The sequence below is a fragment of the Lissotriton vulgaris genome, chromosome 8, assembly GCF_964263255.1.
Source record: "Lissotriton vulgaris chromosome 8, aLisVul1.2, whole genome shotgun sequence".
NCBI lineage: Eukaryota > Metazoa > Chordata > Amphibia > Caudata > Salamandridae > Lissotriton > Lissotriton vulgaris.
This window is the reverse complement of record NC_141696.1, coordinates 222,875,198-222,902,850: the sequence shown is the minus strand read 5'-3', so window position 1 is coordinate 222,902,850 and position 27,653 is coordinate 222,875,198. Positions and strand designations below refer to the sequence as shown.

The following is a 27,653-nucleotide window of genomic DNA, read 5'->3' as shown; positions in this document are numbered from 1 at the left end:
GAGGGAAGGTGGAAATACAACTACAGCAGGAGGATGACCACATATGGAAACCCCCTTCTCCAATCAAAGATCCATTCAATATCTACCAATGAGGAAGGGGATGCTTAAGCCTTGTCCTGATATCAATGAAGAGCAGGTAAAGGACTGAATGATCACTCCTGGGGTCGACAGGAAATGCAAACCATCTTCTTTTGAACCTCCTTAAGTTAGGGCCCCACTGCCGCCTTTCTCCCTGGTGCTACACACCACCCGAAGCATGCTGACTCCCGGGGTACGAGTGATGCGCCGCCTCCCAGCAGAGAGAGTAAAAAGGTAGACTCTGCAGGACAACTTGTTGTAACCCAGTCTGCTACGAATTGGCAGATCACCAAGTCTGTAGGTTTAGTCTCCTGGAAGGGGACACTGAGATGAAATGGAGGTGTTGCTTCAACAACTCCTGGACCAGTACAGAAAGAGGGATCAAGAGCTTGTGGCAAAGTGTATATATCCAAAGTGATTATATCCAACGCCAACATTTGGTGTGCCCTTGATGCGGCAGACACCACATCCCGGGGCATTCACACTAGTATCCTTCTTAGCCGACATGCCTAGTGTTTCTGGCTTTCAGTGCAGCAGCATCTGGTCAACTTGTTCTTTAATTGGGATCACCTGTTTAGCACACAATTTGACCAGATGCTGGAAAAGCACTGAGACTGCTAAGGCCATTGGGGCACTACAGAGACCATCTGCCTGCGGCTCCTTTTGCAGCTCACCGAATCGGGTAGAGGCTAAAACCACCACCCAGAGGCATCCAGGTCCTTCTCCATGAAATAACTGCAACAGTCACCCTATCCGGACTATTTCAGGGGCGGGTACAAGTGTACAACAATGGTAGAAGCAAGGACAGAGGTGGAACCCTCAAAGGGGCTACACCTGCAAAACAGTGACTCGCTTAACCTGCCCCGACCTATGAACATCTGTCAGGGGAAAATTGCAAGGGTTTCTGTCCTGCTGGACAGAGATCACCTAGGACCAGTGGGTTCTCCAGACAGGAGATGAAAGCAATACTCGGCAAGAACCTTTGCCACCACAACACTGCAGCCAAGGGGTATACTCCCTATATTAAGGCCCATCCTCAACCCCAGGATCCTCAGCAAATACGACCTGCCAGAACACTTCATGGTCACCCCCAACCTGAAGGACGCACAATTCCACATTCCCCTCCACCCAGCACATCACTGGTTCCTCAGGTTTGTGGTAAGTGGTCAGCATTATCAATTCAAATTGCAGTCCTTAGGGGTGACCACAGCTACCAGTGTGTTCACAAAGTGTCTTGCTGTGGTAGCTGTTCACTTCAGAAGGGCCAGTGTCCACATCTTCCCTTAGATGGCGGGCTGATCAAGACTGAGTCGAAATAGCAGTGCCTAGAGCACACACAAGTCCCCATACATCTCTTACACAGACTAGGCTTTACCATCAATACCGCAAAATCTAATCTCCAACCCCTTCAGGTCCACCCTTTCCTAGGGCCCATACTCAACTCTATCACAGGGAAAGCATACCCTGGCCCACCAATGGTCCAAGCTTTCCAAACGCTGTTCTCTCTTTCAGTCAAATCGTCTGGTAAAGGTCAGAAATGTCATGCGCCTCCTTCGCAAGATGGGCTCCTGCATTGCTATAGTCCTACATGTCGGGTTACGCATGCGTCCATTGCAGGAGTGCCTAGCAGCATGGTGTTCACAAGTAGAGGGTAATTGAATGAATTAACAAATTAGAGGATTTATTGAGGGCGAAACAAATGCCCGGAGGCGTCTTGGTGCTAGTTTCATAAAAAGGAAGGTGGATATAGATCTCCTATTTCAGATAAAAGGTCACAGAAAGGTGTTTTAAACTACTACTATTTCTGGTTAAAAAGACAGGTTTTTAGGGATTTTCTGACCGTGGCAAGGGATGGAGTTGTTTTGAGATCTATTGGCATGAAATGAGAAATGAAATGGAAAAAAACATCTATATAGCGCAATAGCTACCCTGAGGCATCCCAGCGCTGCAGACGAACCTGGGCAACAGAGAAAGCAATTGTTAAAGAGCAGTGTTTTTAAGAGTTTACGAAAGGGAAGCAGATTAGGATCCGCCCGTATGCGCGGGAGAGGGCGTTCCATAACTTAGTGGAGTTATAGGAAAAAGGGCGCCCACCACATCTAACTCTCTTTATTCTTGGGAGTATGGCGAGGGAGGACGACGCCGAGCAGAGATTTCCGCTAGGTTGATAAGGAATTATAATAGATTGGCTGATTGCTGGGCCATTCCTCCAGAAGGTCTTATGGGCAATACACATGGCTTTGAATTGGATTCTCTCCCTAACAGGCAGCCAGTGAAGGCTCCTCTGTGCCGGTTTTGCGGATTGCCGGCACGGGGTCCGAAGGAGCAGGAGGGCTGCGCAGTTTTGAATGATCTGGAGCTTGTGTGTAGTGGATTGAGGGGCTCCTAGATAAAGGGCGTTCCCATAGTCCAGGCGGGATAAAATGAGAACCTGGACCATGATTATTGTGCGTAGCATCCTCTGCAGGCCATAGCAAGTGCCCGATAGTTTTGCCGCCTGTTTGTCGAAGCTAAGGCAGCGATGCCGAGGCTTTTAATCCCGTCTGTAGGGTCTGGAGCAGGGCCAAGGCATTTAGGCCAAAGTAGCTCAGGATTAAAAGAAGGAGAATTACAGAGCAGCATAAGCTTGGTTTTGTCCCCATTGAGTTTTTAGCAAGAGTTCCATCTATTTGACTACCTCCTCTAGGCAACTTGCTAGGTCGCTTGGTGATTCCTCTGGGTGGTTTAATGCCACCACGAGATGAGTGTCATCAGCATAGGTAATGATTTTTATGCCAAATGGGCAGACGGTCTCTGCCAAAGGACTCCTATATACATTGAACAGCGTGGGGCTCAGGGAGGAGCCCTGAGGCACACCACAGCTGAGGGGCATAAGTTTGGATACACCATCTCCTTCAAAGACCTGGAAAGATCGTTCTCCTAGGAAAGACTGTAACCAGGTGATGGCACTGCCTGTCACTCCCAGACTCCTGAGTCTAAGGATCAGTATGTCGTGGTTGACCGTATCAAATGCCGCACTGAGGTCAAGAAGAATGATTGCTGCAGTGCCACCTTGATCCAAAATCTTCCTGGACTCCTGGAAGAAGGGCGGTTTCGGTCCCATGTTGGGGACGGAAGCCGGTCTGTGAAGGATAAAGTAGTTTGTTGGATTCTAGAAACTCTACCAGGACCAAGTTGATGTGCTTTTCCAAAATCTTTCTCTACCTTGGAAGGAGGAAGATAGGACGGTAGTTCCCTAAGTTGTCCTGGTCAAGGTTGGGTTTCTTTAAGAGAGCCTTTACCATTGCTCATTTCCATGTAGGGGGGACCACTCCAGAGGAAATGGAGGTGTTGAGCAGGTCAAGGACTACTGGAAGGATGTTACCTGTGACTGGGGTCAAAGCACGAGGAGGCGCAGGGTCTGAGGTGGAGCCTGATTTTACCCGGGCCAAATTAGAATCTAGTGTTACTAGGTCCAAAGGGGGAGGAGCTCCAGTACAGCCTGACTTCCATATACTGGTACAGTAGTGGGTTTGTTGGTTCTGAGTGGACGGGAAAGTTGAGTATATATTTTGTATTTTCTGGTGAAAAAACTCAGCCAGGTTGTTACAGCGGGTATGGGCATCCATGATTGCTTGTTTCTGGAGCAGTAAAGGGTTTTGGCAATCCAGAAGATTTCCTTAGGGGAGTTAGAGACTGAATACATTTTTTCCTCGTAGGATGCTTGGGCGATTTTGATTAGTAAGTTCTTATATAAGTTCTTATTGCCTCACTATATTCAGATTTGCTGGATTCTGCCTAGTTCTGTCTCTGCTTCCTCTTTAACCTTTTGCAGCGTTGTTTGAGTTCCGTAACTTTGGGGAGTACCATGGAGAGAACTTCGACCTACATTTTTTTGTGGGTAGGTCTCTTGGAGAGTACGTCATCTAAGGAGCCCTGAATCCAGTGGTTACATTTCTCAAGCTTAGACCAGTTATGTTCCAATCGGGGAGCTAAGTTGGAGGAGAAGGTTGGGCCAGGGATTTCCCAGGACAAGGGAATTAGGACGTGATCAGACGAGGGGAGCGGGGACGATGCTCCTACTGTGAGTTCATTCCAGTTACAGAAGACGGAATAGAGTATGTGGCCTTTAATGTTCAAGTACTCTCCGTTTTAGCTGAAGTGCGGAGAGGTTCACGATCAGTTATTTTGCGATATTATCGGAGGTGTTGTCTAGGTGTATATTAAGATCAACCAGTACTGTGCAGTTGGACGGCGAGCAGGCTACATTGGCCATAGTTACTGGGAGGGTGTTGAGGAATTGTCCTTGGGCCCAGGGTGGGCGCCATATCAGTAGCCCAGAAAAGGTGATAGTGGGGGAGAAACTATGGAGAAAGATAGGATCTCGCAGTCCGGTAAATGGTCTGCAGAGACGCGACTCTTGAATTGATCTTTAAAAACAATTGCTATGCCACCCCCCCCCCCCCTCTGCCATTCTTGCAGTCCGCCCGTTGTATAAGGTAGCGTGAGGGAGGGTTTGAGTGAGGACTGGGTCGGACTCATTGTTGAGCCAGGTTTCTGTCAGGAAGAGGGCGTCCGGTTTTAGTTCCTCCAGTAACATGGCGATATCAGTGGAATGTTTGGGGAATGATCTGCAATTCAGCAAGAACATCTTTAGTATAGAAAGCTTTCCAAGTTGGGTCCGGCCTTGATGGCCCGATGAAGATTAAAACCACTGTGAGGACAATTGAAGTGCCCTTCTGCGATGTTCAAGGAGTGTAGACAGTTGCCAGTTGCCTTTCCTCTTAAATTGTGGAGGGATTGCGGGCTATAAAATCTGGTATTTGTCGGGGAATGGACAGGGGTTATGGCCCCCCGGCTGGACGCAAACGTGCTTGCCTTTGGTGCGCCACCACACGGAGAATCTGGCATGTGTCCTAAGTAGGGTGATGAGGCTCCGCCCCCTCCGGTCTCCTGCCCAGAAGTGAGGGAGAGTTTGGGGCCGGATACTCCCTCCACGCAAGCGGGGATATCCGTGGTGGGCCGGGGAGCAGTGCGGTTTGTGTTGAGGTCAGGAAAACACAGGTGAGTAAACAAAGTCTAAAGTGCAGAGCGCAATCTCTTTTAAAGAAAGATAATGTTAGTCGCTATTAAAATAGGTAATTAAAACACTAAGAGGACTTAACAAACTCAGGCTTGCCTTTCTGCCTGCGCGCATCCGTGTGCGCATGCTGTTCCACAAACGAGCTGTGGATCCGAAGAAGCTTTTACCACCCTATGGGGTCTTCTGAAAAGCTGGTACCACCAAGTTTTTAGTGAAGCCAGAATAAAGTGTCCTGTTGGGGGTGTACCATCTCAGCTGTTCCTTAAAATAGATAGGGCCATGACCATGAATAGTCTTATAGTTCATACAGAGAGACTTAAAGGCAATACGTTGTCTGACCAGTAGCCAGTGTAGTTTCTTGATAACCTCTTTAGCTGACTGGAATTTAGCGATTTTTAACAGAAAACATGCTGCAGCATTTGCTGCGTCTGAAGTTTCTTCATTAAGCTGCACGGAAGATTGGGAGAACCAAGTGTTGATCTTTGGCCATACTCATTGCTCTCTGCAATGAAGTAATGGCCACAATCTGTTGCACGGTCGACCTTTTCTTGGCCCAGTGCCTCAGATGAGCTTCACAATGGACTTCTCCCTCACTGGCTGGGCGGGGCACACTTACACGAACTGATCATTCAAGGCATGTGGACTCCACCGCCTAACCCTCAAGGTGTTCCTCTCTCTCATCCAATACAAGATAGGACTCGTTCACGGAGATAACACAACTGCCATGTTGTACCTACAGAAACAGGGTGGCACTTCGTTTCTTCCGTTTTCCGCTGTAGTCCAGAACATTTGACGGTGAGCAATCTATTAGATATTGCTAGCCACAGATTCCTTACCCTAGAATTATTCAGACTGTATCTGTAAATTTTTTTGTGAGCATTTCCCCTGTGCGCCGGTAGGTGGAGTCTGCTCTGCGTGGCATCATCCGTGCCAGAACTGATGTGTGCGGTGCCTATATAAGCACCACCCCAGAGCTCTAGTGTTAGGTTTTTTCTTTCCACGCCAGTCAGCACAGATCTGGAGAGATCTACCCCAAGTCATTTTCTTTGCTGTTCTTTTTCAACTTTTTGTCGAGGTTTTTTGAGACATGTCTCATGCTGTGATAGGGATGTCTAGTAGGAAGGCTGGTTTTAAGCTCTGCGGCCCGTCACCGGACATTGTCCGTGACGTACCTGCTCCTCATCTGTCTGTGGTGTCTTGAGCACAACCAAGACTTGCATCGTTTATCGTGCCATGCACCCCAAACCCTAAGGGAGCAATCCCTCAAACTCCTTGACGCCACGGCGGTCTTGATTCCGACAGAGGAAGGTCCCGGGATCAGATGCAGAGCCATCAGTCTTAGTCGCAGTCGAAGTTGTCCCACTCCAGTCAGTCCCACAAAAAGAAGAAGATTAAGAAGTTGAAGTTGTCTTCGCATTCACCTGTCTGTCAAAGTCATCCAATGAGACAAGGGACCCTCGTCACTCGAGGTCTCGCTTCACAGTTGAGCCTGTGCCTGGGACATCCCTGCATCTCTCAGAGTTTCTGGGAGCTGATGCGCCCCCGCCCAACTCCAAGCATTTTTTGAGACTGTGTACCTCATATTTGGGTGGCCGGTCCCCGCCATAGCACCGTTGGGCCCTGTGTGTTCGGGAGAGGCCCCTACTGGTTCCCCACTGCCGGGTCTGCCCCCAATGCTAGTTGGGCCCCTTGGATCCACAGTTTAATCTGGACTGGCCCCTGTCAAGCCACCTCGACCTTCCACATCGCTGGTCCCGTTGTTGACGCTCCTGGCGGCACCGTCCCCCTTCTGGACACAGAGCTGGAAGGGTGTTGTTGACGCCAACTGCGGAGCACAGACTGGAACCATTTCCTCCAGACTGGACCCTGAGCCCTATTCTTTTGGGCTAGAACTTGGGGAAGATTGGCAGGGATCACATGGCCCTGAAGAATACCAGTCCCTAGACCTCAATATGGGCTGGTGTGAGGGTTTGGCGGATGCCAGTGGACTAGACACCTCCCCAGATACTGGCTTGGCCTCTCCTCCTACCGTTGTTAAAGAGAAGGGAGACTCCTTTGCAATGGTGGGGAAATGGGAAGCTGAGGTCCTGGGCCTTCAGCTGCCCGCTGTGTAGCAGTTAAGACAAACGTCTTGACAGTGCTGCTTCAGCCGGGTGTTACCCCCTTAAAACCGCTTCTAACATTTAATGAAGCCTTTACAGACGTCCTACTCGGGGCCTGGGCAAAGCACTCTGCAGGGGCTCCTATAAACAGGACAATTTCCCCCCGCCATCTTCCCACCCCAGGGGACCCCTCTTTCCTCACCCACCACCCCACCCCAAAGAGCTTTGGATCTAAGATTCCACTTCAAGAATAAATCCTGGTGCATTCACTACCACCCTACCAGATAGGAAATCCAAAAGTCTGGACACTTTGGGTAATAAAACGTTTTATTCTGCCAGCGTGGTATTGCTGTCTGTGAACACTGCGTGCTTTTTGGGCCATTTTTCCCATTCACTTTGGGATTCGGTTGTGCAGGTGCTGCCCATAGTTCCGAAGGAGGCCCAGGCCTTACTCTCCCAAGCCATTGCTGATGGGAGAGATACAGCTAAGTTTATCATACAATGCGGTCTGGACACAGCCGACAGACTAGGCAGGGAGGAATCTTCATTGCTGGCCTTAAGGAGCCAAGCCTGACTCAGAACAACTGGTATCTTAGGGGATGTGTAAACCTCGCTTGTGGACATGCCCTCTTTGATGGCTCTCATCATTTTGGAGAAAAGACGGACTCATGGCTGGAGGGCTTTAAGGACAGCAGAGATACGGCCAAGTCCTTGGGCTTGTCTATGCCCCCCATTATACCCAGTCCAACTTCTAGCCCTTTCGTAGCCACGTAAGTGGTAGTGCATCCATACCATGCAGTCAACACGGGCAGCAAATTTTGCAATCTTTTTTAATTTGAGGACACGGTTACCACAGGCCATGTTAGCCAGAAGTTGGGCCAGTCCAACACACCCCAGTAGCTGCAGCCACCACAGAGAGCAGCCTTTTCATGGCTGAGGACATGGGTCCCATAAATCATGTGGAACAGGTAGCGAGAGGTCTGACCAGTCCACCACCACCTCTGGCAGCCAAAATCTCCAAAGTCCGTAGGTTCTCAATTCGACCATCATGGACATCCGGTGGGAGGCAGGATATGCCATCACTGCACCACTGGCGGTCCGTAACATTCAACTGGTGGATTTTGCAAATAGTCCAAAAGAGCTACTCTGTCCCCTTTGTGACTTCCCCTCCACCCATGACATTTACTTAAAACCAGCTGATGAAAGGCCACCTCTCTTTGCTCCATTAGAAAGTGCAGACTCTTTTGGCCTAGGAGCCATTGAGAAGTATCAGCAGCAGAAGGTTGTGGTTGCTATTTCCGCTACTTTCTGGTGCACAAGGGGGATGAAGGCCTTCACTGTATCCTAGACCTGTGCATTCTCAATTTCTTCTTGAAGAAAAGCGAAATTCAAGATACTCGCACAAGTTCCATCTGCCCTGGACCTGGGAGACTGGATGGTACCTTTGGATCTGCAGGACGCATATTTCCACTCCCCCATCCTGCCTGCCCAATACATTAGCTGCGATTCACTGTGGACCAAGAGCCCTTTGTTTACCATGCTCCCTTTCGGCCTTACTAGCGCCCCGCAGGTGTTCACGAAAGGGATGGCAGTGGTTGCAGCTCATCTGTGGATGTTGGAGGTTCCAGTCTTTCTCTACCTTAATGACAATCTCACCCCAGGCAGTCGTCTCCCATCTCCAGATTAAGGTGAACCTTCTGCACTTGCTGGGGTTCACTATCAGCGTGCCGAAGTCACACCGGACTTCCTCTCAGATGCACTCTTTCATCAGAACTGTTCTAGACACTGTGCAATTTCAGGTGTTTCCTTCAGAGCTGTGAGTCCGGTGCATTCAGGCTATGATACTGATGTTGCAGCTTCTATTCTGGATTTCGGTGAGAAACACTTAGGTTGTTGGGCCTCATAGCCTACTGCATCCTGCTTGTGGCGCATAACCGTTGGCATATATTGGCTGTGCAGTGGGACCAGAAGTCCCATTGGGGCAGCATCAGGGGAATCTCTCCAGCATGGTCCAGATCTCCAAGGGTACTGCGAAAGATCTTTAGTGATGACTGATGAGCTGTGATTGCGAAAGTGGCAGTCTCCGCTCCTTTCCCCAACCAGAACTGACTGTGGTGAAAGATGTGTCACTTTGGGGATGGGGCGCCCATCTAGGAGAGGTTGAGATCAGAGGACTCTGGTCTCCACCAGAGTCCAGGCTCCACATCAACCTATTGGAGCTTCTGGTGATTCGCTTGGCATTGGAAGCCTTTTTTCTTTGATCAAGGGAAGGCTGGTGCAGGTGTTTACGGACAAACCACTGCCCTGTGGTACTTCAACAAACAAGGCGCAGCAGGGTCCTGGACCCTTTGTCAAGATGCTCTGCATCTCTGGGCATAGCTGGAACTCCAAGGCGTTTCCCTGGTGGTTCAACACCTGGCAGGCTTTCTGAAGGCCAGGGTGGACCGATTTAGCTGTGGATGCCTAGCGAATCACTAGTGGGGCCTCCATCCAGAGGTGGTGGAAGGAATCTTTTAGCAGTGGGGAAAGCCTTGGTTAGATCTCTTCACCACTGCTGTGAACGTGCAGAGTCAGCAGTTTCGCACGCTGGAGTTTCCAAGGTGACTCTCGCTCTGAGACACTTTTCATAAGTGGAGCTCTGGCCTTCTGTACCCCTTTCCACCAATTCCACTCCTGCGCAGAGTTCTCAAGAAGATCAGGAACAACCGGGCCCAAGTTGTTCTTGTGGCTCCCGATTGGGCTTGAAGAGTCTGGTATCCCAGGCTGTTGAGCATGACAATCGGTCCTCTGATCAGACTGCCCCTTCGAGAGGATCTGTTGCAGCAGCAGGGGAGGGTTCTGCACCCAAATTTTCTCCCCTTCATGCCTGGAGATTTGAGCCTCAACATTTTACATCTTTCAACCTTCTTCCAGAAGTCTGTGATGTTATTCTGTCAGCCAGACGTCCCTCCACCAAGTCGATATACACCTGCCGCTGTACTGGGGTGAATGTATGACATTGTTCTGCATTCTGTCCATCAATTGTTCTTTTTGCATTTGTCACCCCGAGTGGGACAGGTGTGCCCAGACCTGGGTCCTGTGCTCTCCATGCCACTGGAGTCAAGCTATCCAGGCTGATGAGGGATGAAAGCCCGAAACCGGTCCCAGGGTGCTTGTTTCAAGCCCAGGGAGGACCTGGATTGGCAGTTCAGGCTGGACAGTTCCTACTGGGTCCAGGGTCTTGACTGATTTGCAAATGGCTGGGTCCAAACTGGAATGGCATGGTGAGCAAAAAAAAATGGATTTAGGCCCAGATCTCTGTACTGGGGTGAATGTATGACATTGCTCTGCATTCTGTCCTTCAATCGGTATTTTTGCATTTGTCACCCATGCCACTGGAGTCAAGCTATCCTGCAACATCTGGATCTAAAAAGAGCTTTGTTGTTCTACCTAGACTGTACAAGACTTACAGGTGGACGATCAACACTTTGTGGGCTACGTAGGAGCAAAGAAGGGGAATGTTAATCAGAAATGGACAGTCTCTAGATGGATAGTGTTCTGCATCACCATCTGCTACACATTGGCCAAGAATCAACTCCCTGAGGGTTTAGGTGCTCATTGCACTAGAGCCAAGGCTGCGGGCACTGCATTCACCTGAGGAGTTCCTGTCCAGAATATCTGTCAGGCGCCAACGTGGGCATCCTTGCACATGTTTGCCAAACACTAAAGCCGAAACAGTCCGCTCTATCACGACGGGTACTTCGCCTGCTCTGTTCTACAGTACTTTTAGAATTTAGAATTGGCTCTGCAGACCCACATCCAGGGAAGGCATTTCTTGGGTATCTATTGTCCGGTAAGGAATCTGCGACTAGAAATCTCTATCAGATGAACAAGTTACTTACCTTCGGTAATGCCTAATCTGGTGGGCATTCTATCTAGCCGCAAATTCCTTACCGCCCCCCCCACCCCCACCCCCCTTCTTTGTGGGCCAATTATAGTATCAGGGACACCCTTCTCAGGGCCTTAGGTTTTTTCACACCAGTGGTCAGTTCTCATCGTGGCTCCATGCTCCTGGTGTGGAAAGTTGCTAAAGTAAGTGACTTAGGTGCTCTGGGGTGGCGCTTATATGGGTACTGCGCATGTCATTGCAGAGGTGGAACTGAAGGATGCCTCTTACAGGTGCACAAGGTTACTGCTCAAAAAATCTCCTTGATTCAGTCTGGTGCCTGGGGTGCCTAAGGTATGGAATCTGCAGCTAGGTAATTTCTACCAGATAAGGCATTACCGAAGAAAAGTAATTTGTTTTTGTTTCTGCTTTCCACATAGCCGCCAGGTTCACTAAACTTCAATATCTCTTCTGCACAGAAGAATTATTTGGGCCTTTTACCACAAATGCATCATATCCATTCTTTCTAAACAAGTTTGTGTTCCCTAAAAAGATTCCGGGAATATAATTGGACCAAAAATCACTGTACTAGATGAGAAGTCTCTTGTATCAGGGAAGAAGACTCCATAGATCTCCATTGATGAAAGAAATTTCAATGATGGAAATGTCTGTAATAGCGCCAGTAACTTTACCTTATTTAAAGGCCCAGCATCCCATGGAAAGAGGGAACAAAAATCAGTTGTGCATGTAGTTTTTCCCGTCCTTTGATTGATTCTTACTCTGTTTGGAACCTATTTAGAGAAGGAGATTGGCAAAGCCCTTTCTGTACAGTCTGACCAGTTGAGACCTCCGGTACTAGATCAGATCTAAAAGGTACTTCTAAAGGGTTCAAATTATCGCCAATTAATCTTACCATTAGCTCTGTATTTTCAAGTTCTTTTAGCCTTGTAGGAGCTACCATCTCTGTTACTGTGGTACAGGGAGCCTTCAAATGAGATTGGTTATCGGAGGCTCAATATAGAGTATATCTTTCACCCGTAGGAAACCTAAAATGCCTCCATTGTTTTTTCAAGGTCTCCCACGTACTCCGCTTTTTCTTCTTTTAATATTTCTCAGCGGGGAGGTCAGCTATGCTTTGTTTCTGGGCTGAAACCTGATCAGTTATTGCCTTTTCTTAATTCGTTTCAGAATCTGAACATCCTGTGTTTTTCTTTACAGCAAATACTGGAAAAAGAGTGATTTGTAATGGTGACAGTGAAGAGTTCGAAGACAAGGTTGTCTCAACTTCTTGATCATCGATAACGGTAGTCATAGGAGAAAAAAAGTCCCTGAGAGAATACATTTGATTGTCAAATAGCATTTTTTTTTATTTTTTATAACACATTTAGAGAGAGAAAGTATTCCTGCTTGAACATCTTTGTGGTTCTCACTTTGGCCTTTGCTCTCAAAAAAGGTTAGCAAATGACTCCTAGAGAGGCCAACGCTAGAGAAGGTGCCTCTAGGTAACCTACCTTATCAGTATTGTTGGATATTGCCAAGATAATTTCAAATAAAGATTCCAATATGTGATCTGAGGTTAGGTTTTTTTTTTTTCGAGTAAGATAGATTCCAAGATACTGTGAGATTCCAAGATACTTTGAAAAGTATGTAGGGCTACTGAAACTTGAACATAGTCCCCATGGTAAGTGATTGCTCTCATTTAAAAGCTTACACTTATGTGAATGGTAGACTATATCGATATCTGGGAGTGTATAGAGTGTATTGATCTAGAGAGGAAGCTTCCCCATTTTGGTCGTGCTCGATTTCGATTTTGCTCTTATAATCTTCCTTGCTACTCGAAGGGGAAAGCCATAATGGAGAGCTCTGATGACTCTCAGGCATTTACTATAGAATTCTGCTGGCAAATAATATTTTCCGAATCGGGAACTAACTCCCAAATGCGAGAGAAATGACGGGATTTGGGATAGTCTATCCGATCCTCCAATATGAGATGCTATTCTACAAGCCTGTTTGGAAATGTTAAGGCCTATTGAAGTTTTTGCAGGTCGAAGAATTATATTTCTGTTGTGTAGTTTTCTAACGGTCATCTTGATGGCAAAATGTTTATGAAATCGCTTAACAACACGACTAAGTGATTACTTGATTGAATGCTATTAACAACTATTGCCCTAAGAGGTCTGTCTATTGGGACAACAAGACCTTGTGGTTTTCCCCTTAGTTAGGTCCAATAGATGTGGATCTACTTCTGTTTCTCTAAATTACAAATTTTTCTGGGCGACCTAGCTTAACTCCCAATCCTGCTCCAAATTCTCCATTGTTGGCTCAACTGTACCCCCAGAGGTCCGCAAGCAACACCGGCAGCTGCCATAGATGACATTTAGGGGTCGCAAATGCGACCCCTGGCTTGTCCATTGCGACCCTTGGCACTGTTCTTCCGACACCTAGAATGAGAGGGGGAAAAGCAGAGCCAAGAACAGAAGGGAACAGGACCCCGTTTACTTTATGCAACTCAAAAAGTCAATAAACACACATGCTTTCTGTTTTCAACAAATGCTGTCTTGCAGCACATGCTCCAGTTAAGGAAAAACAATTTTTTTCAAAGCTGGTCACAGCGAAGCCCTGCTGAAGGTATTGCTGAGCGAACTGGGCATGACCTCTCAGTGGGGAGAGTAATCCTACTTGCAGGAAGAGTGCGTTTCAGAGAGATGCATTGTTGTTCAAGTGTCATTTCATTTGAGGTCTAGTGAAAAAATAAGGCAATTCTAGAGGCCACCTTAGCTCTCTAAACACCACAGCGCCTTCTGCAAACTGTCTGTTATTCTATTAGTTAACCTGGCAGAGAGGGTGCCATAGAAACAACTTTTCTTAGTGACGGCGCATCTCAATGAACAATCAGCAAAATAATGATGATCATCATTGAAATACAAGGGCCAGATTGATGAGATTCTTGTATGGAGAGCTTTGAAGACTTCTGCTGCTGTCTTCTGCGTTCAAAACATGAATTTTAAGGATAGTGTAAAATGCACTTCATGTTCTAATATATTTTTCAATATCGAGCTCCTGTTGTATCGTAGGCGACCCTTATGTCGAAAGTTACTTTAGTATGTGAGGGCAGCCATTTTGTCATAGTTGCCACCCTCCCATAAGCCAGGTTGTCCACATTGCAGTTGGTTTAAGTCATCCTACCATCGATGAAATACAAACAAGATGAACCAACCTTCTTTCCCGAAGCAAAGTAAAGGTTGCAAGACGACGGACTGATCTCCAGGTACAGGTGTAGGCCCTTCTGGCTAGCCACCAACATCTGTCATGGTGGAATGAATTACCCTACAACTTGAGTCTACAGCTGTAGAGAGCACCATTGATACCTCTTTATCACCTCCTACAAGCTAGTTTCCAATTAAATATATATATATATATATATATATATATATATATATATATATATATATATATATATATATATATACTTGATACATTCCCCAAAAATGTAAAGCACCAAGTATTATATTAGTTCTAATCTACCACACTTATTAATATAGCTGTGTATATCTGTAAGATGTGGTGTATATATTTTAATCATATTTATTCTAAGCCGTAAGCAGTGCTTTTTGCTATAGACATCCATACGCAACAAGATGTTAAAGCAGAAGAGGAGAAACAAGAAATTGGAGAGCCTGGTGAACCCACGCCTAGAACAATTCCTGCACCACAAGATTCCAGCACATGGTCAAAGCATGTCAGAAGACAAGTCTTGTTACTTTTCTGCAGAATCACTTTGACTCCAACAGGCACAGACTCTTTTGAGAGCAGCTCAATGGAGAGTCAGATTAATAAGTAAATGTTGTATTGCAGCAAGGCAACTACCCACTACTGATCCTGAAAGAGTAGGGGCTGTTGCTACTACATCCAGTTCAGGGTGATAGAAACCTATTTATGGGGTGTACACAGCCAGCAGTCGGACATTATGAGGGATAAGTAGGGGATTTTGTGGGATTGGCAATGAAATTAAGGAAGGCTACCAGGCAGTGTGACAGTCAATTAACGAGGGCTTCAGTAGTTTCTCAAGAAACATTTCGGACTTAACTCGCTGAAGCTGTTACGTCACTGTGTACTGCGCTAAAGGAGGAAAGGAGCAGCCAGTGGCATAGACAGATGTCTTTAGCAGGTCAATGAACCAACTGACCACACCTGCTACTCTGGTTACCAGCCGCATTGTAAGCTTCCAGGTGGACATGGGACATTTTAGTGGTGATGTGTCCAGGCGGTTAGTACATGTTCCATATGCTTTGAGCAAGTTGTTGCTGAGGGAAGCAGGGAGGATTCTAATCTTAGTAGTGTTCCTGTACAAACAATAATGACTGGTACAACCACTACTGAGAGGGAGGAGGAGACATCAAAGTAAATACTGTTGTTTGTTAAGAAAATAGTATGATTTCGAAAATTTTATTTGATTGTATTCTGATTTGTTTTCGTTACTGAGTACATGCCAGGACTGGTATTAGTTTCCTTTATTCTAATGTGCCCCTGTGAATAAGCAGGATACTTTTTGATAAAGATAAATATTTTCATAAGATTTTATGTTATTGTGCATTACAAAATGACCTGTTAGGTAGTTATTTGTGATTCCTGTATAACACGCCCTTCATGCTGAAGCCCTGACTGCATCCTGATCTGGGTTTTGAGGGGTTACCTAGGTTGAAACTCTTCATCATCCAAGTTGTCAGCCACAGGCACATAAGGAGAGGCCTGTTCTAGTTGCTGTGGTGTGTAACATTGCTCTGCATGCAGTCATTTAACGTGAGGTCCTTGGAGTATCCTAAAGTGCACTGTTACTTTTGTGTAGACATGTGGTACTTCCTTTGGAAAGGCCAAATGTTTGCTCTATAACCGAGGGCATTTAGGTGCACTGTTATATATTTTTTCACTCTGACTGCATGCATTAAGGTATGGTGTAGTTATCCAGGGATGGTGAGCCTAGGCTCTGGTATCTGTAACGAAAAATATATACACTTATTGTTTTGAAATGTGCTGTATATCATGTTTTAAAGAAATATATGTAACGTCTGATTTACCTAGCTGGCAACTATCACTAAGTTCCCTGGCTGGGCTGGTTTGCAGGTTACCCTGAGCATTCGCCAATGGTTAGATTTCTTGCAAACATTCCTCCCATCCCCTTTTGTGTATTTGATGTACTATCCTAAGTGGCAAGGGTATGCCCAGACATGGATCGCGTGCTCACAGTGCCCCAGGAACCAAGCTACACCTGACTGACAAGCCCAAATCAGAGTGAAACCAGTCTGGGTGACTTGTGTTTCGGCCTAGAGAAGACCTGGACTGGCAGATCAGGCTGGACTGTTCCTACTGGAGCAGTGTCCAGACTGATTTGCATATGACTATGTCCAAGCTGGTGGCCTGGTGGGCAAAAGAACAATGGGATTGGAATGTTAACCCAAGTGATTGCCAGTGGTTAGACTGCAATCATTCCTCCGATTACCTTTTATGTGTTGGATAACTACTCAAGCAAGGTTTTGTTAGCATAGGGCTTACAATATGTATGTAGAGCCTGGCTTCTGTGTGTCTGTTCTTAGCAATGGATCAAGCCCTTGTATGAATTTAAGTAGAATCTGATTGATAAGATCAGATGTATTTTACAAAAAGTCCCTTCCTCACGGATCCTCTCTCTCTTCTTCCATCTCCTCTGCTGTGCCACCGCACAAATCCTCAATATACTCCCCAGTGCATACAAAGACGCCATGTTGAAAAATCTGGGTACCCATTAAAACCTTGCGCCTGGTTAACACCTTGATTCGACTCAATAATAATTTTGAAACGTAAAATTTATTTTTGCAACTTCATAAATTGTGAATATTTATTTCATCTTATTTGTGATACTTTATTTGATAATCACAAATAAGAAATGTTTTTTAAAAAAAAGGTTTCGCATTTTCATCTGTTTTGGGCCTTAGTGCATTGTATCATGCTCTTTTAGCATTAGCAAACTAGTTGTAAAATGTTTGTTACCTGGGCCTGTGGGCTATTGATGGTTTATTGATGTCGGGTTTTATTACAAGGACAGCTTTAGAAATGCATTTTAAAAAATCCCATCTGGTACTATGGTAAACAAGCATTTACAATGCAACGGTTTCGCCTTCGGAAAAGTTAGAGCTATTGGCATTGTAAATGACAAACTTTTTATTTATGTGTTGGTTTTGAAAACAGATAAATATATGGCATTGTCATTTACAATGCCAATAGCTTACTCTGTCGCAAATGCGAGACGTATTGCATTTGCACACACACACACCCACACAAGAGCCCCACACACACACAAGAGCCCCCCACACACACACAAGGCCCACACACACACCACACAAGAGCCCCCTACACAGACCACACAAGAGCCCCCCCACACACCACACAAGAGCCCCCCCACACACACACGCAAGAGCCCCCCCCCCCACACACACACACAAGAGCCCCCCACACACACGCAAGAGCCCCCCACACACACGCAAGAGCCCCCCACACATGCAATAGACCCCCACACACGCAAAAGCCCCCACACACGCAAGAGCCCCCCACAGACACAAGAGCCCCCCACGCACACGCAAGATTCCCCCACACGCAAGAGCCCCCCACACACACGCAAGAGCCCCCCACACACACAAGAGCCCCCCACACACACAAGAGCCCCCCACACACAAGAGCCCCCCACACACAAGAGCCCCCCACACACAAGAGCCCCCCACACACAAGAGCCCCCCACACACACGCAAAGAGCTCCCCAAACACACGCACAGAGCCCTCCGCTCCATTTGCATCAGGTGTGAGGCTCCTGACTGCTGACAGCCAGGAGACTCCAATAAAAGGAGGCTTATGACCTGCTATAGGCATTGTAAATGACAATGCCATTTATTTATGTTTTAAAAACAAAAGCATAAATAAAAATAATGTCATGAGCAATGCCAATAGCTCTAACTTTAAGAATGCCGAGACCATTGCATTGTAAATGCTTGTTCCCTTTTGGCGGCATCTATGTAATTGGTACACAAGCTCCTCCCGCTGCCAGTATTAGAATAAACCCTGTGGATTGAATGGGCATGAAGTCTCATCTCTCCTTTCACCTACCTGACCTTGTGTGATTTGAGTGTAGGGGCGCTGTATTGTACAACGCTTAAAACCCCAATATTCCTAATCTGGCGCTTTTCAAAACCACCAGACACAATGAACGCACCTGAACGCCTTGAAGTGAACCACTTTGCAGGATGAGCTATGAAGGAACTTGATCCCGTCACCGGGAGGAGGATGTATGGTCAGTCGGGATGCCCTATGGTCCAGGTTTGGCACGTTCCAGGATGGAAGTCCATCACTACAGTGCTGTCATCAGGGACATTTTAAGGATTTTGGGGGCTCTGGGCCAAACGTATTTTTGGGGACCCTGTTTGGAACATCTTGGATTTATGATCCAGTTTCAGGTAGTTCGTGCCCTCTTTGGCCAGATCACTGACAGTGCACAGGGGCACTCGTCCAAATTCAAAATGTGTGTTTATATGTAATATTCGGAGACAGTGAGGTGTATTTAGAATATCGTAACATAGCAGCAGCTCACACATAAGAGGGTGCAGTGGGTTCGGTTTCACATCTCAGGGGGTTCAGTGGTACTGATCCCCCACGAGCTCCAAGGAATTGTGGGTCCCAGGCTTCCTTAAGTAGTCTTCAGGCTTATGGACCGATAGCATGAGGGAGTCTCCGAGACACAGAGGGTGAAAGCGAATGAGAGCAAAAGAGTGAGGAAGAGAGGTAGGGAGAGAGGGGGTACGGAGAGTGTGAGGGAAGAAGAGAGGAAGGGAGGGGGGCAGGGGAGAGAGGGAGGGGCGGAGGGAGAGAGGGAGAGATGGAGAGAGGGGGAGAGGGGGAGAGAGAGAGAGGGAGGGAGAGAGGGAGAGCGAGAGGGAGAGAGGGGGTACAGAGAGGGGGGTACGGAGAGTGTGAGGGAGGAAGAGAGGAAGGGAGGCAGGGGGGAGAGAGGCAGGGAGAGAGGGAGGGAGAGAGGGAGGGAGGGACGGAAGGGGGGAGGTAGAGGGAGAGATGGAGGGAGGGAGAGAGAGACGAGGGAGGGAGAGAGAGAGGGACGGGGGAGAGAGGAAGGCAGCGAGGGGGAGAGAGGGAGGCAGCGAGGGAGAGAGAGGGAGGGACAGAGAGGGAGGGGGCGGGACAGAGAGGGAGGGAGAGAGGAAGGCAGGGAGGGAGAGAGGGATGGACGGAGGAAGGTAGAGAGACGAAGGGTGGTAGAGAGAGGGACGGACGGAGAGAGGGAGGGATGGAGAGAGGTAGTGAGGGAGAGAGGGAGTGAGGTGGGGTGGGAGGTGGAGAGGGAGGGAGGTGTTGAGAGAGGGGGACTGGAGAGAGGAATGGAAGAAAAGAGGGACGGAGGGAGGAAAGGAGGGAGGGAGGGGAGGGAGAGGGAGGGAGGAAGAAAGGGAGGGAGGAAGAAAGGGAGCGAGAGAGGAAAGGAGGGAGGGATGATGAGTAGGAGGGACAAAGAGAGGCAGGGAGGGAGGCTGGGAGGGAGAGAGGAAGGAGGGAGGGAGAGAGAGGGGGAGACGAAGGGAGGGAAGAAAAGAGTTAGGGAGGGAGAGGAAGGGATGGAGAGAGAGTAAGAAAAAGAAAGAAGGAGAAATAGCAATGAAGTGAGAGGGGGGCTCTACACACAAGGGAAATGAAGAGACGGTCTCATGGTAGCCAAGAACAGTGGCCGCTAGCTGAGGAGTGAAGAGTCCGGATGCAGATACAGAGGTAGGAGAGAGGTGATCTGTCCCCTAGCCAAGTCCGATGCAGTACATCTAGGATCAGCTCCAATGAATGGAGCCCCGCGGCAGGCAAGCTGCGGCAGGAACCAGGCGGCATTCCGACCCGAAGGCTCGTATTGGAGACCTGCGAAGAGGCAACTATGGCGGGACTGTGCCGCTGCCGTGTGATCCATGGAGGCTGCGGCCGACAAAGAGTGTCGTTAGCCCTGAGGATGCCGAGACCGACGACTCAAGGCCCCCTCTAAAGCAACTCGAGGCAGGGGTAGTCTGTTGTGGTAGACGCTGCTGTCAGGCAGAGGTAACCAAAGGCGGCCTGACGACGGAGTTGGGAGGCCCCAGGACAAATCAATAAACCCCAGAGGTGATGAGAAGCACTGCGGCAAAAAGAGGGGTGCTCAACTGATGTCGGAGAGCGGAGCACACCGCAATGGAGCAGGAGCGGAGGGTGAGGAGGCGGAGACAGTGCGGAGGCGGATGACAACGGGGAGAAGGCCGCAAGTATCGAGAACGTCCTCGAGTGAGCTGCGGTGAAGCATGCAGACTCTGCAGCAAGGAAGAGTGGAGAAGAGCGCAGGAGGGACACTTACCTGAAGTGGGGGCGAGGTCCCACAGCAAAGTGGGGGTTGAAAGCAGGGATGAGGCAGAGGCGGAATTCTGGCAGCAGGGGAGGTGAAACGACTATGAAGCAGAAGCCTACTGAGACAGAGAATTAGGCCATAACACTCAAGCTGCTCTAGGGGGTAGAACCTGGTAGGCTAAAACCAAAGGGCAGCTGGGAATTTGAGGTGACTCCCTGGGTGGTGCAAAGCGGGTCGTGGCAGAAGACCTGAACAATAATACCTCGCAGGCACGGCCCCCGTCGCAGCTCCCACTGGCCTCCGCTGACGTCGAGGGTTCCCCCGGAGTCAGCCACTCACAGCGCGGCTCCCGGGGCAGATCCTGATGGCGAGGCTCCAACCAACGGCGGCGCAGCTCACGGGGACAGGCCCACTGCAGCGGCCAATCAGAGCGCGCCTCTGTCGACGAGCCACCAATGCGGTCGCAGCCCCTTCGTGCCTCGGCCAAGGTGCCGAGCAGCTGACGGGCGGCAGCACCTACGAGGACACGGGGGGCGGGAGAGGAACGGACGGCGGGAGGGGGCGGGAGAGGACACAGGGGGCGTGAGGCACGAAAATTGGCACAAGTGCGGCGTGGGCAGCCGCGGATTAAAAAAAAAAAAAAAAAAATGGCGGCAGCACCTACGAGGACACGGGGGGGGCGGGAGAGGAACGGACGGCGGGAGGGGGCGGGAGAAGACACAGGGGGCGGGAGGGGGGCGGGAAAGGACACGAGAGGAACGGACGGCGGGAGGGAGGCGGGAAACGGCGGGAGGAGGGACACAAGGCAGGACAGCAGCAAACACGGCCGGACCAGACACGGGGGCGTTCCCGGCGTCGCGTGACGTCGGCAAAAGCCAAAGAATCTCGGGAACGCCCCCGTGTCTGGTCCGGCATTGACGGACGCCTCTCTGTTCCAATGGCTAGCCTCCATTTATGGAGCTAGCCAATGAAGCAGAGAGGCGTGTTCAAGTCACCCATACTAGAAACTACAGATTTCTCTGGAGGAGGAGCCTAACGGCTCCGCCCCCCAGCGAAACCTAAAAAGGCCTCCACCGCTTTGTCCAGAGCCAACTGAGTAGCTTAGATATGTAGTGAAATTTAATATCACAGATCGCTTCTTTCAAACAGCAGAGCTAGCTGGAACATGCTTTCTTTAAACAAAAGTGGTGAGAAGGCTGACTTCTCAGGCGCCTATTTTGCTGTGTCATTGACAGAAATAATCCTGGTTTTATTTGTTGGGATCTTTTTGTCACAAAAATATAATAATCAGGGTTATAAAGAATCTCAAAGTGGTTCGCTTTTTTCAGTATTATTACTTTTCTTTATATTAGAACCACCTCAAAGTATTTTGAATGTTTCTAATATTCCATGGGACAGACGTCTGTTGAAAGTTAGAGAAAATGTTAATGCACCTTCATAAGTATTAATACTTGCCATTCATTTTCATAGGATCTACAGCTGACTTTCAACCAATTGCACTACAGAGGGAGTCTCTCCAACTTGCCTTGGAACCTAAACGTGCTCCACCTCCACGTCCAGGTGCTCCACCAGCTCGATCAGCCCCGCCACAAAGACCTCCACCTCCATCAGGTACAATAAGCATGGAAATGGGTGTTTGATATTATTACATTTTGTTATTCTACTCTGCTCTGCCTCTCACCCATCTCGCGCCAGGATACTATTTTCTTAGTAACAGAGCGCGCTACAAAAGCCTCTATAATAATATAATAATATTCCTGTTAAGTTACTGTAAGGGAGATTTCTAATATGTAAGAAGGCAGGCTAACAGAGTATATGTATGCTACTACAACATAATTATGGGAAAGCATAGGTTAGGCTCTTCTATACACTAATGTATTTTTCTTCTGTACTGTTGTGTAACTTAATACTCTCGGAAATCTTTACGTTGGGAGTAGGAGATTCACACTCCAATGAAGAGGAAATGACTGGATAAGGCTGCATTTTGGAAAAGAAGAGGGCTCATAGCATTTTCTAACCTTATTTCCAATTTCCCATACTGTCCTACAAAGACTTCAAGCCTTCTTATTATTCCTTTGTGATTTTGAAAATGTACAGAATAATTATATATTTTTTCAGCCTGGTGTCTTCTGCAATGTTTTTTTGTTGTATAGAACAGTTCTGACATTTTTGTGCCTTTTGTTCTGGCTTCTTCAACCTCCAAGACGTCAAAATGAATGTTGGATCTATATTAGGGCATTCCAACTGCATTTGGTAAACTGTAACCTTTTCGCACATTTCCAAATAAATGTTTCTGAATTCCCTTGTTTACTCATGGACCAAAAACATCATCACTGCATGGATTTGGATGCAGTGTGTGCCAATTGTGCTCAATATTTTACAAAATCCACAGGCTTGGATCTCGTTTTCTTCCCCTTCCCTAATCTTTCTCAAAAATCTTTTAGTGACTTTTTTACTTGAAAGTGACTGTTTCGTCAGTGTCCTAGGACAAAAGCATGTTGAATAGTTACAAGTGCTGAACATGGTCCTAGAGCAATTTTGACACTTTATTAAAACAAATTAAAACTTTGAGTGATGATTGTCAATTAAGCTTGTATCTTGACTCGTCTGTGGTGGCCTTGTCAATTATTTAGATATTGTAGATCATTAAAAACTATTCCATCAATCCAGACTTCATGCCCAAAGCTTGGTCCATGCTCCTTCCAGAGGGCAAAGCCAGGTACATCAGAGAATCGATATATAATATTTGTCCAGTCAAGAACAATTTGAGTTAGCAGTGTTGCTATGTCATTAGTATTAGAATCTGTCAAAGATGCTTCCCTAAGAGACAAAAGAGTTTATTCAGATGAGTTGTTAGTGAGTGCTTTTTTCAGCTGGTGGAAATTCGTTTGGCAGACAAGAACAAGATTGTGTTTATAAATTGTTATAATTCCATGCAGGGGGGGGGGCGGCCCTAATTTTGTTTTAGAAGGTTTATCTGCCTTTTTAATCAATTATATGTCAAAACAAACCACTTTTGTTCAGTTAATAATGATGGGTGATTTTAATGTTCATTTGTGTGAGTCTCACTGCCAGATTGTAGATGATACCGGTCCAGATCACACATCGTTGCCTCATTTTGAACATAGCCCTAAGGGTGTGGCAATGGAAAATCTGTTATCATCTAATGATTTATATGAACCAGGGTTTTCAGACCCAACAAACCGTGTGGTCACGTACAACGCGAGGGGCAGTGAATCGATTACTTTTTTATGTCCCCGGGGCTCCTACGTTATGTATTGTTCTATAATGCAATTGTAAGTGGGTTCAGTGACCACAACCCGGTGCTGCTGGTTCTGGACGCTCTCTCTGGTTTGTGTAAAGGGGAACTAAGGGCCACCTCTACAAGAGATGTAAGGAGCAGAGACCAGGGAAGGCGCCTTAAATGGTGTAAAGTCTGTCCAGAGGACTTTCATGGCCTAATTGAGCAACATATGGCAGTTGAAATTGAGAAATGTAGGGATGGAGAGAGGAGGGGGGGGGAGGTTGTGAGTGCCTTTGAAGCTATTTGTGCCAGAGTAGAAAAAGAACCTACAGCAAAACCAAGGAGGGGTCTTGCCCCAGTGTTTAGGTGGTTTGACCGCACTTGCTCGAAGGCACACTCGGCTTTGTTGAAAGCCCTTAAACAATCCCCTAGAGACAGGTCTTTGGTGGCACAGCTGAGAAGAGAATATGTTTTGGCGGTGAAATTACGAAAAAAAGCCATCAAAGATGAGGCATGGGATTCTTTAATGGATTCCACAACCCTTAAACAAAGCTCCAAATTTTGGGCCATAATAAATAATCCTTTATTTGCTCATACTAATAACATGGATCTTGAAATAAATATCCCTGAGGCAGACTGGATTAATCATTTTTCCAATATATATGGCTCAAATGAAATAGTTGAGGAGTTTGCAATACCCTACTCCCCATCCTCTCCTACTAAGCTAAATTTCAGTAAATCAGAAGTAGAGCTGGCAATTTTAGGCTCTGCTGCTAATAAAGCCCCAGGCCCAGATGGGGTACCCCTGGACCTCTACAAACTTAACCCTGAGTTGTGGGCTGAGATTTTAGCCAATGTTTTTAATTGTGTGCATGAGGGGGGTTTCCCAAAAACCTGGGCATGTTCAATTATAGTACCCATTTTTAAAAAGGGCCAAAGAAGTGACCCCAAGTGTTTTCGACCAATTTCTTTATTGGATTCTTCTATGAAGATTTTGGGCAAAGTCTTGCTAGCTAGAATTAACACCTGGTCCCTAGACAATGATATTCTAGCAGATGCCCAGTATGGGTTTCGAGCAGGCAGAGGGACAGAGGACCAATGCTTAAATCTCCATTTGATAATCTCGAAATACACTACTGCTAAAAAGGGGTCAATTTTTGTTGCTTTTATGGACCTGTCCACGACCTTTGATTTGGTTAATAGAGCCCGGCTGTGGACCATGTTGTTAAAATTGGGTCTTGATCCTCCCCTTGTATATTTTTTGGCAGAACTACACAAGGATTTAAAAGCTTCCATTAGAATGGACCAAGAAGGTAATCGTACAGCTTGGTTCAAATCGAGTAGGGGCGTGCGGCAGGGCTGCATTCTTGCTCCCATGCTGTTCACTCTTTATATAAATTCACTTGAGAAGACTCTTTTAACTGCGACCTTGGACACTCCGCGTGCAGGGGATAGTCGTATTCCTGTTCTCCTGTATGCGGATGACGCAGCTCTGATAGCTCGGACCCCCATAGGTTTGCAAAGACTTTTAAATGCTTTTAATGATTTTATGTCTTCACTTGACTTAGTGATAAACAACTCCAAATCTCACGTCATGGCTTTTGGGGCCGTCAAAAATAATTCTAAACAGTTCTACTGCAATGGCGACGTGATCACTAACGTCAAAATTTTTACCTACCTGGGTGTAATCTTTGACACCACGGGGAGCTGGGCTCCCCAAATTATAGCTAAAACCAAAGCAGTTAGGAGCTCGGCTAATGCTATTTTAAGTTTTTCCAGGAGACTGGGTGGGAAGCCAACTGGTGCTTTACTAAATTTGTATAGGGCGAAATCTGTGGCAATAGCCAGGTATGGCTCAGGTCTGTGGGGTTATGTGAATGGCGAATCTGTTCAAAGGGAAGAAAACAAGTTCCTTCTATCCATTTTAGGGCTTCCCCAATCTACAGCCACGTTCTCAGTTCACCAGGAACTTGGTCTAGGGTATATTTCTGACACCCTTCTAATGGCTCCCATCTTGCTATGGATAAGGACCTGGACCAATAACAATCTAGGTCTGAATCATAAAATACTGGTGGACTGTTTAAAATTGGACAATTCTAAAAATATTGCTTGGCTAGCATACATTCAAAAGTGTTCTTCGGACCTGGGACGCCCCGATATTTTTTCGGTCCCTCAAGGTCTAAAGAAATCTGATCTAGATTGGGTTAAGCTCAACTTTATCAAATTGAAAAATGTGGAGAGGGAGGAACGCCAACTGACTAAATCCACGGTCAGAGCCCACTACCTGACCATTACCCGCCTTACTATACAACCGTACCTTACCATTGTCAACATCCCCTTTCACAGGTGGCTTCTGGTTAAACTTCGGTTTAATCAGATTTATACGGTCCTTTGTGATAGTCAAGGCTGGTATAAGGAGGAGGACGCCCCTGTCTGTAATTGCGACAACTTTTCAACGCAAGATAATATGCACTTTATGTTGTTTTGTCATTTTTTTACCGTGCCCAGACAGAAATACCTGGTTCCATTATTGAAGGATAAAGCCTTCCATCAGGCAAAACCTGCCCTCCTGTATCTCCAATTATTGGACTCTGCTTTGGCTATGTTTAGCGCGGCCAACTATCTTGTTGCTGCTGTTAGGATCATGAGGAGAAGACTTAAAATGTAACATAAGGGTTTTGCACGGAAGGATGAAATGGATAATGTTTTTTGTATTTGTAAAAAAAAATTTTGCTAATTATTTACTCCTTTTTAGCTGTATTTTTTAAATTGTGAATATATTAATTACTATTGATGTTTTTTAATCACTTTTAATATTGTGAATATGTAAATATTATTGATCTATTGATCTTTGTAATTTCTCATGAATTTGTATTGCCCCCTTTTTCCTTGTGATTGTAGAATGCTTTTATGATTTTTAACTAAATCGAATAAAGTGGTTTTGAATTGAATTGATAGTGAGTGCTAGGTAATCCCCTGATCAGGCTCAGATATTCATCAATATAGTCATCTCACCTGATGAAACAGTAGAAAGGCAGGCATATTTTGCAAACAGGATGGCTCAGTGAGTTACGCACTCAGTGATGACACCTTCTGCAGCCTGCAGGTTACAATTTTTAATCCTGGCATGGCCAGATTTTGTTCTATCGAAGTTCCCCAGTAATATTTCCTAGGGATGGAATGAATTTAGCCGGTAACTCAACTAGGCAAGACACTTGCATAAGAACATGATCTTCATTGTGTCTGACAGGGCATGTGGCTGCTCACTCAAATGAACTGAAGTTCCAAGTTTGGTTAGCAGGAGATTAAGATGCATAAGGCCCCATTGCAAGTTTAGCAATGCAGGGGACCAGAGTTTCAAGTGGCAGAATTACTGATTGCCGATGAAAATTCCTCACCGGCATAGACTGTTTTCAAGTTAAACTGGCCAGAATGGGGAATAACTATGCTGCCCCTTTTAGATGGGGGCAAATTCTGCATCATTATCCTGATAATGGACTGTTTAACGCTCCACTTACCACCTTCTATCAGCCGGTGGCCAATGAGAGCAGGGGGCATGAAAGGCTGAAAGCCAGGTGTCGGGTAGAATCCAGAAGGCTACCCAGTTTTCGTGGACGGTGGAGTGCATTTAGTCTGTGGCGAAGAGCGTCATTCCCATTGACTGCAAGATGGCTCTGCATTGTTATCCCAGTAACAGCACGTGTGTGGGGAAACATGTTTGATCTCCACATTACAGCTCAAGAAGTAGCTTTTCTGTAGGGGGTCCTTTATTCTTATTCGTGATATACACACATATAGCCTCGGAGGGGCCACAGGGAATGACCGCTTTGCTGCAGCCCCCTTACATAAATACAAACACTCGACACCCCAGGATAGAGCCATGAAGACTTTGTACAGCCTTGAAAAACTCA

The 27,653-nt window shown here is 46.9% G+C and overlaps 1 protein-coding gene across 4 annotated transcripts in view; it reads left to right on the top strand.

The window, feature by feature from the left end:
- Window positions 1-27,653, top strand: part of SYNJ1 (synaptojanin 1) — a 668,969-nt gene that overhangs the window by 568,564 nt on the left and 72,752 nt on the right. For all 4 annotated transcript variants that reach the window (XM_086933999.1, XM_086933998.1, XM_086933997.1 and 1 more), the window contains one exon: window positions 21,969-22,109. In XM_086933999.1, the coding sequence (XP_086790125.1) occupies window positions 21,969-22,109 (141 nt within the window). The remainder of the gene's footprint in view (window positions 1-21,968; window positions 22,110-27,653) is intronic.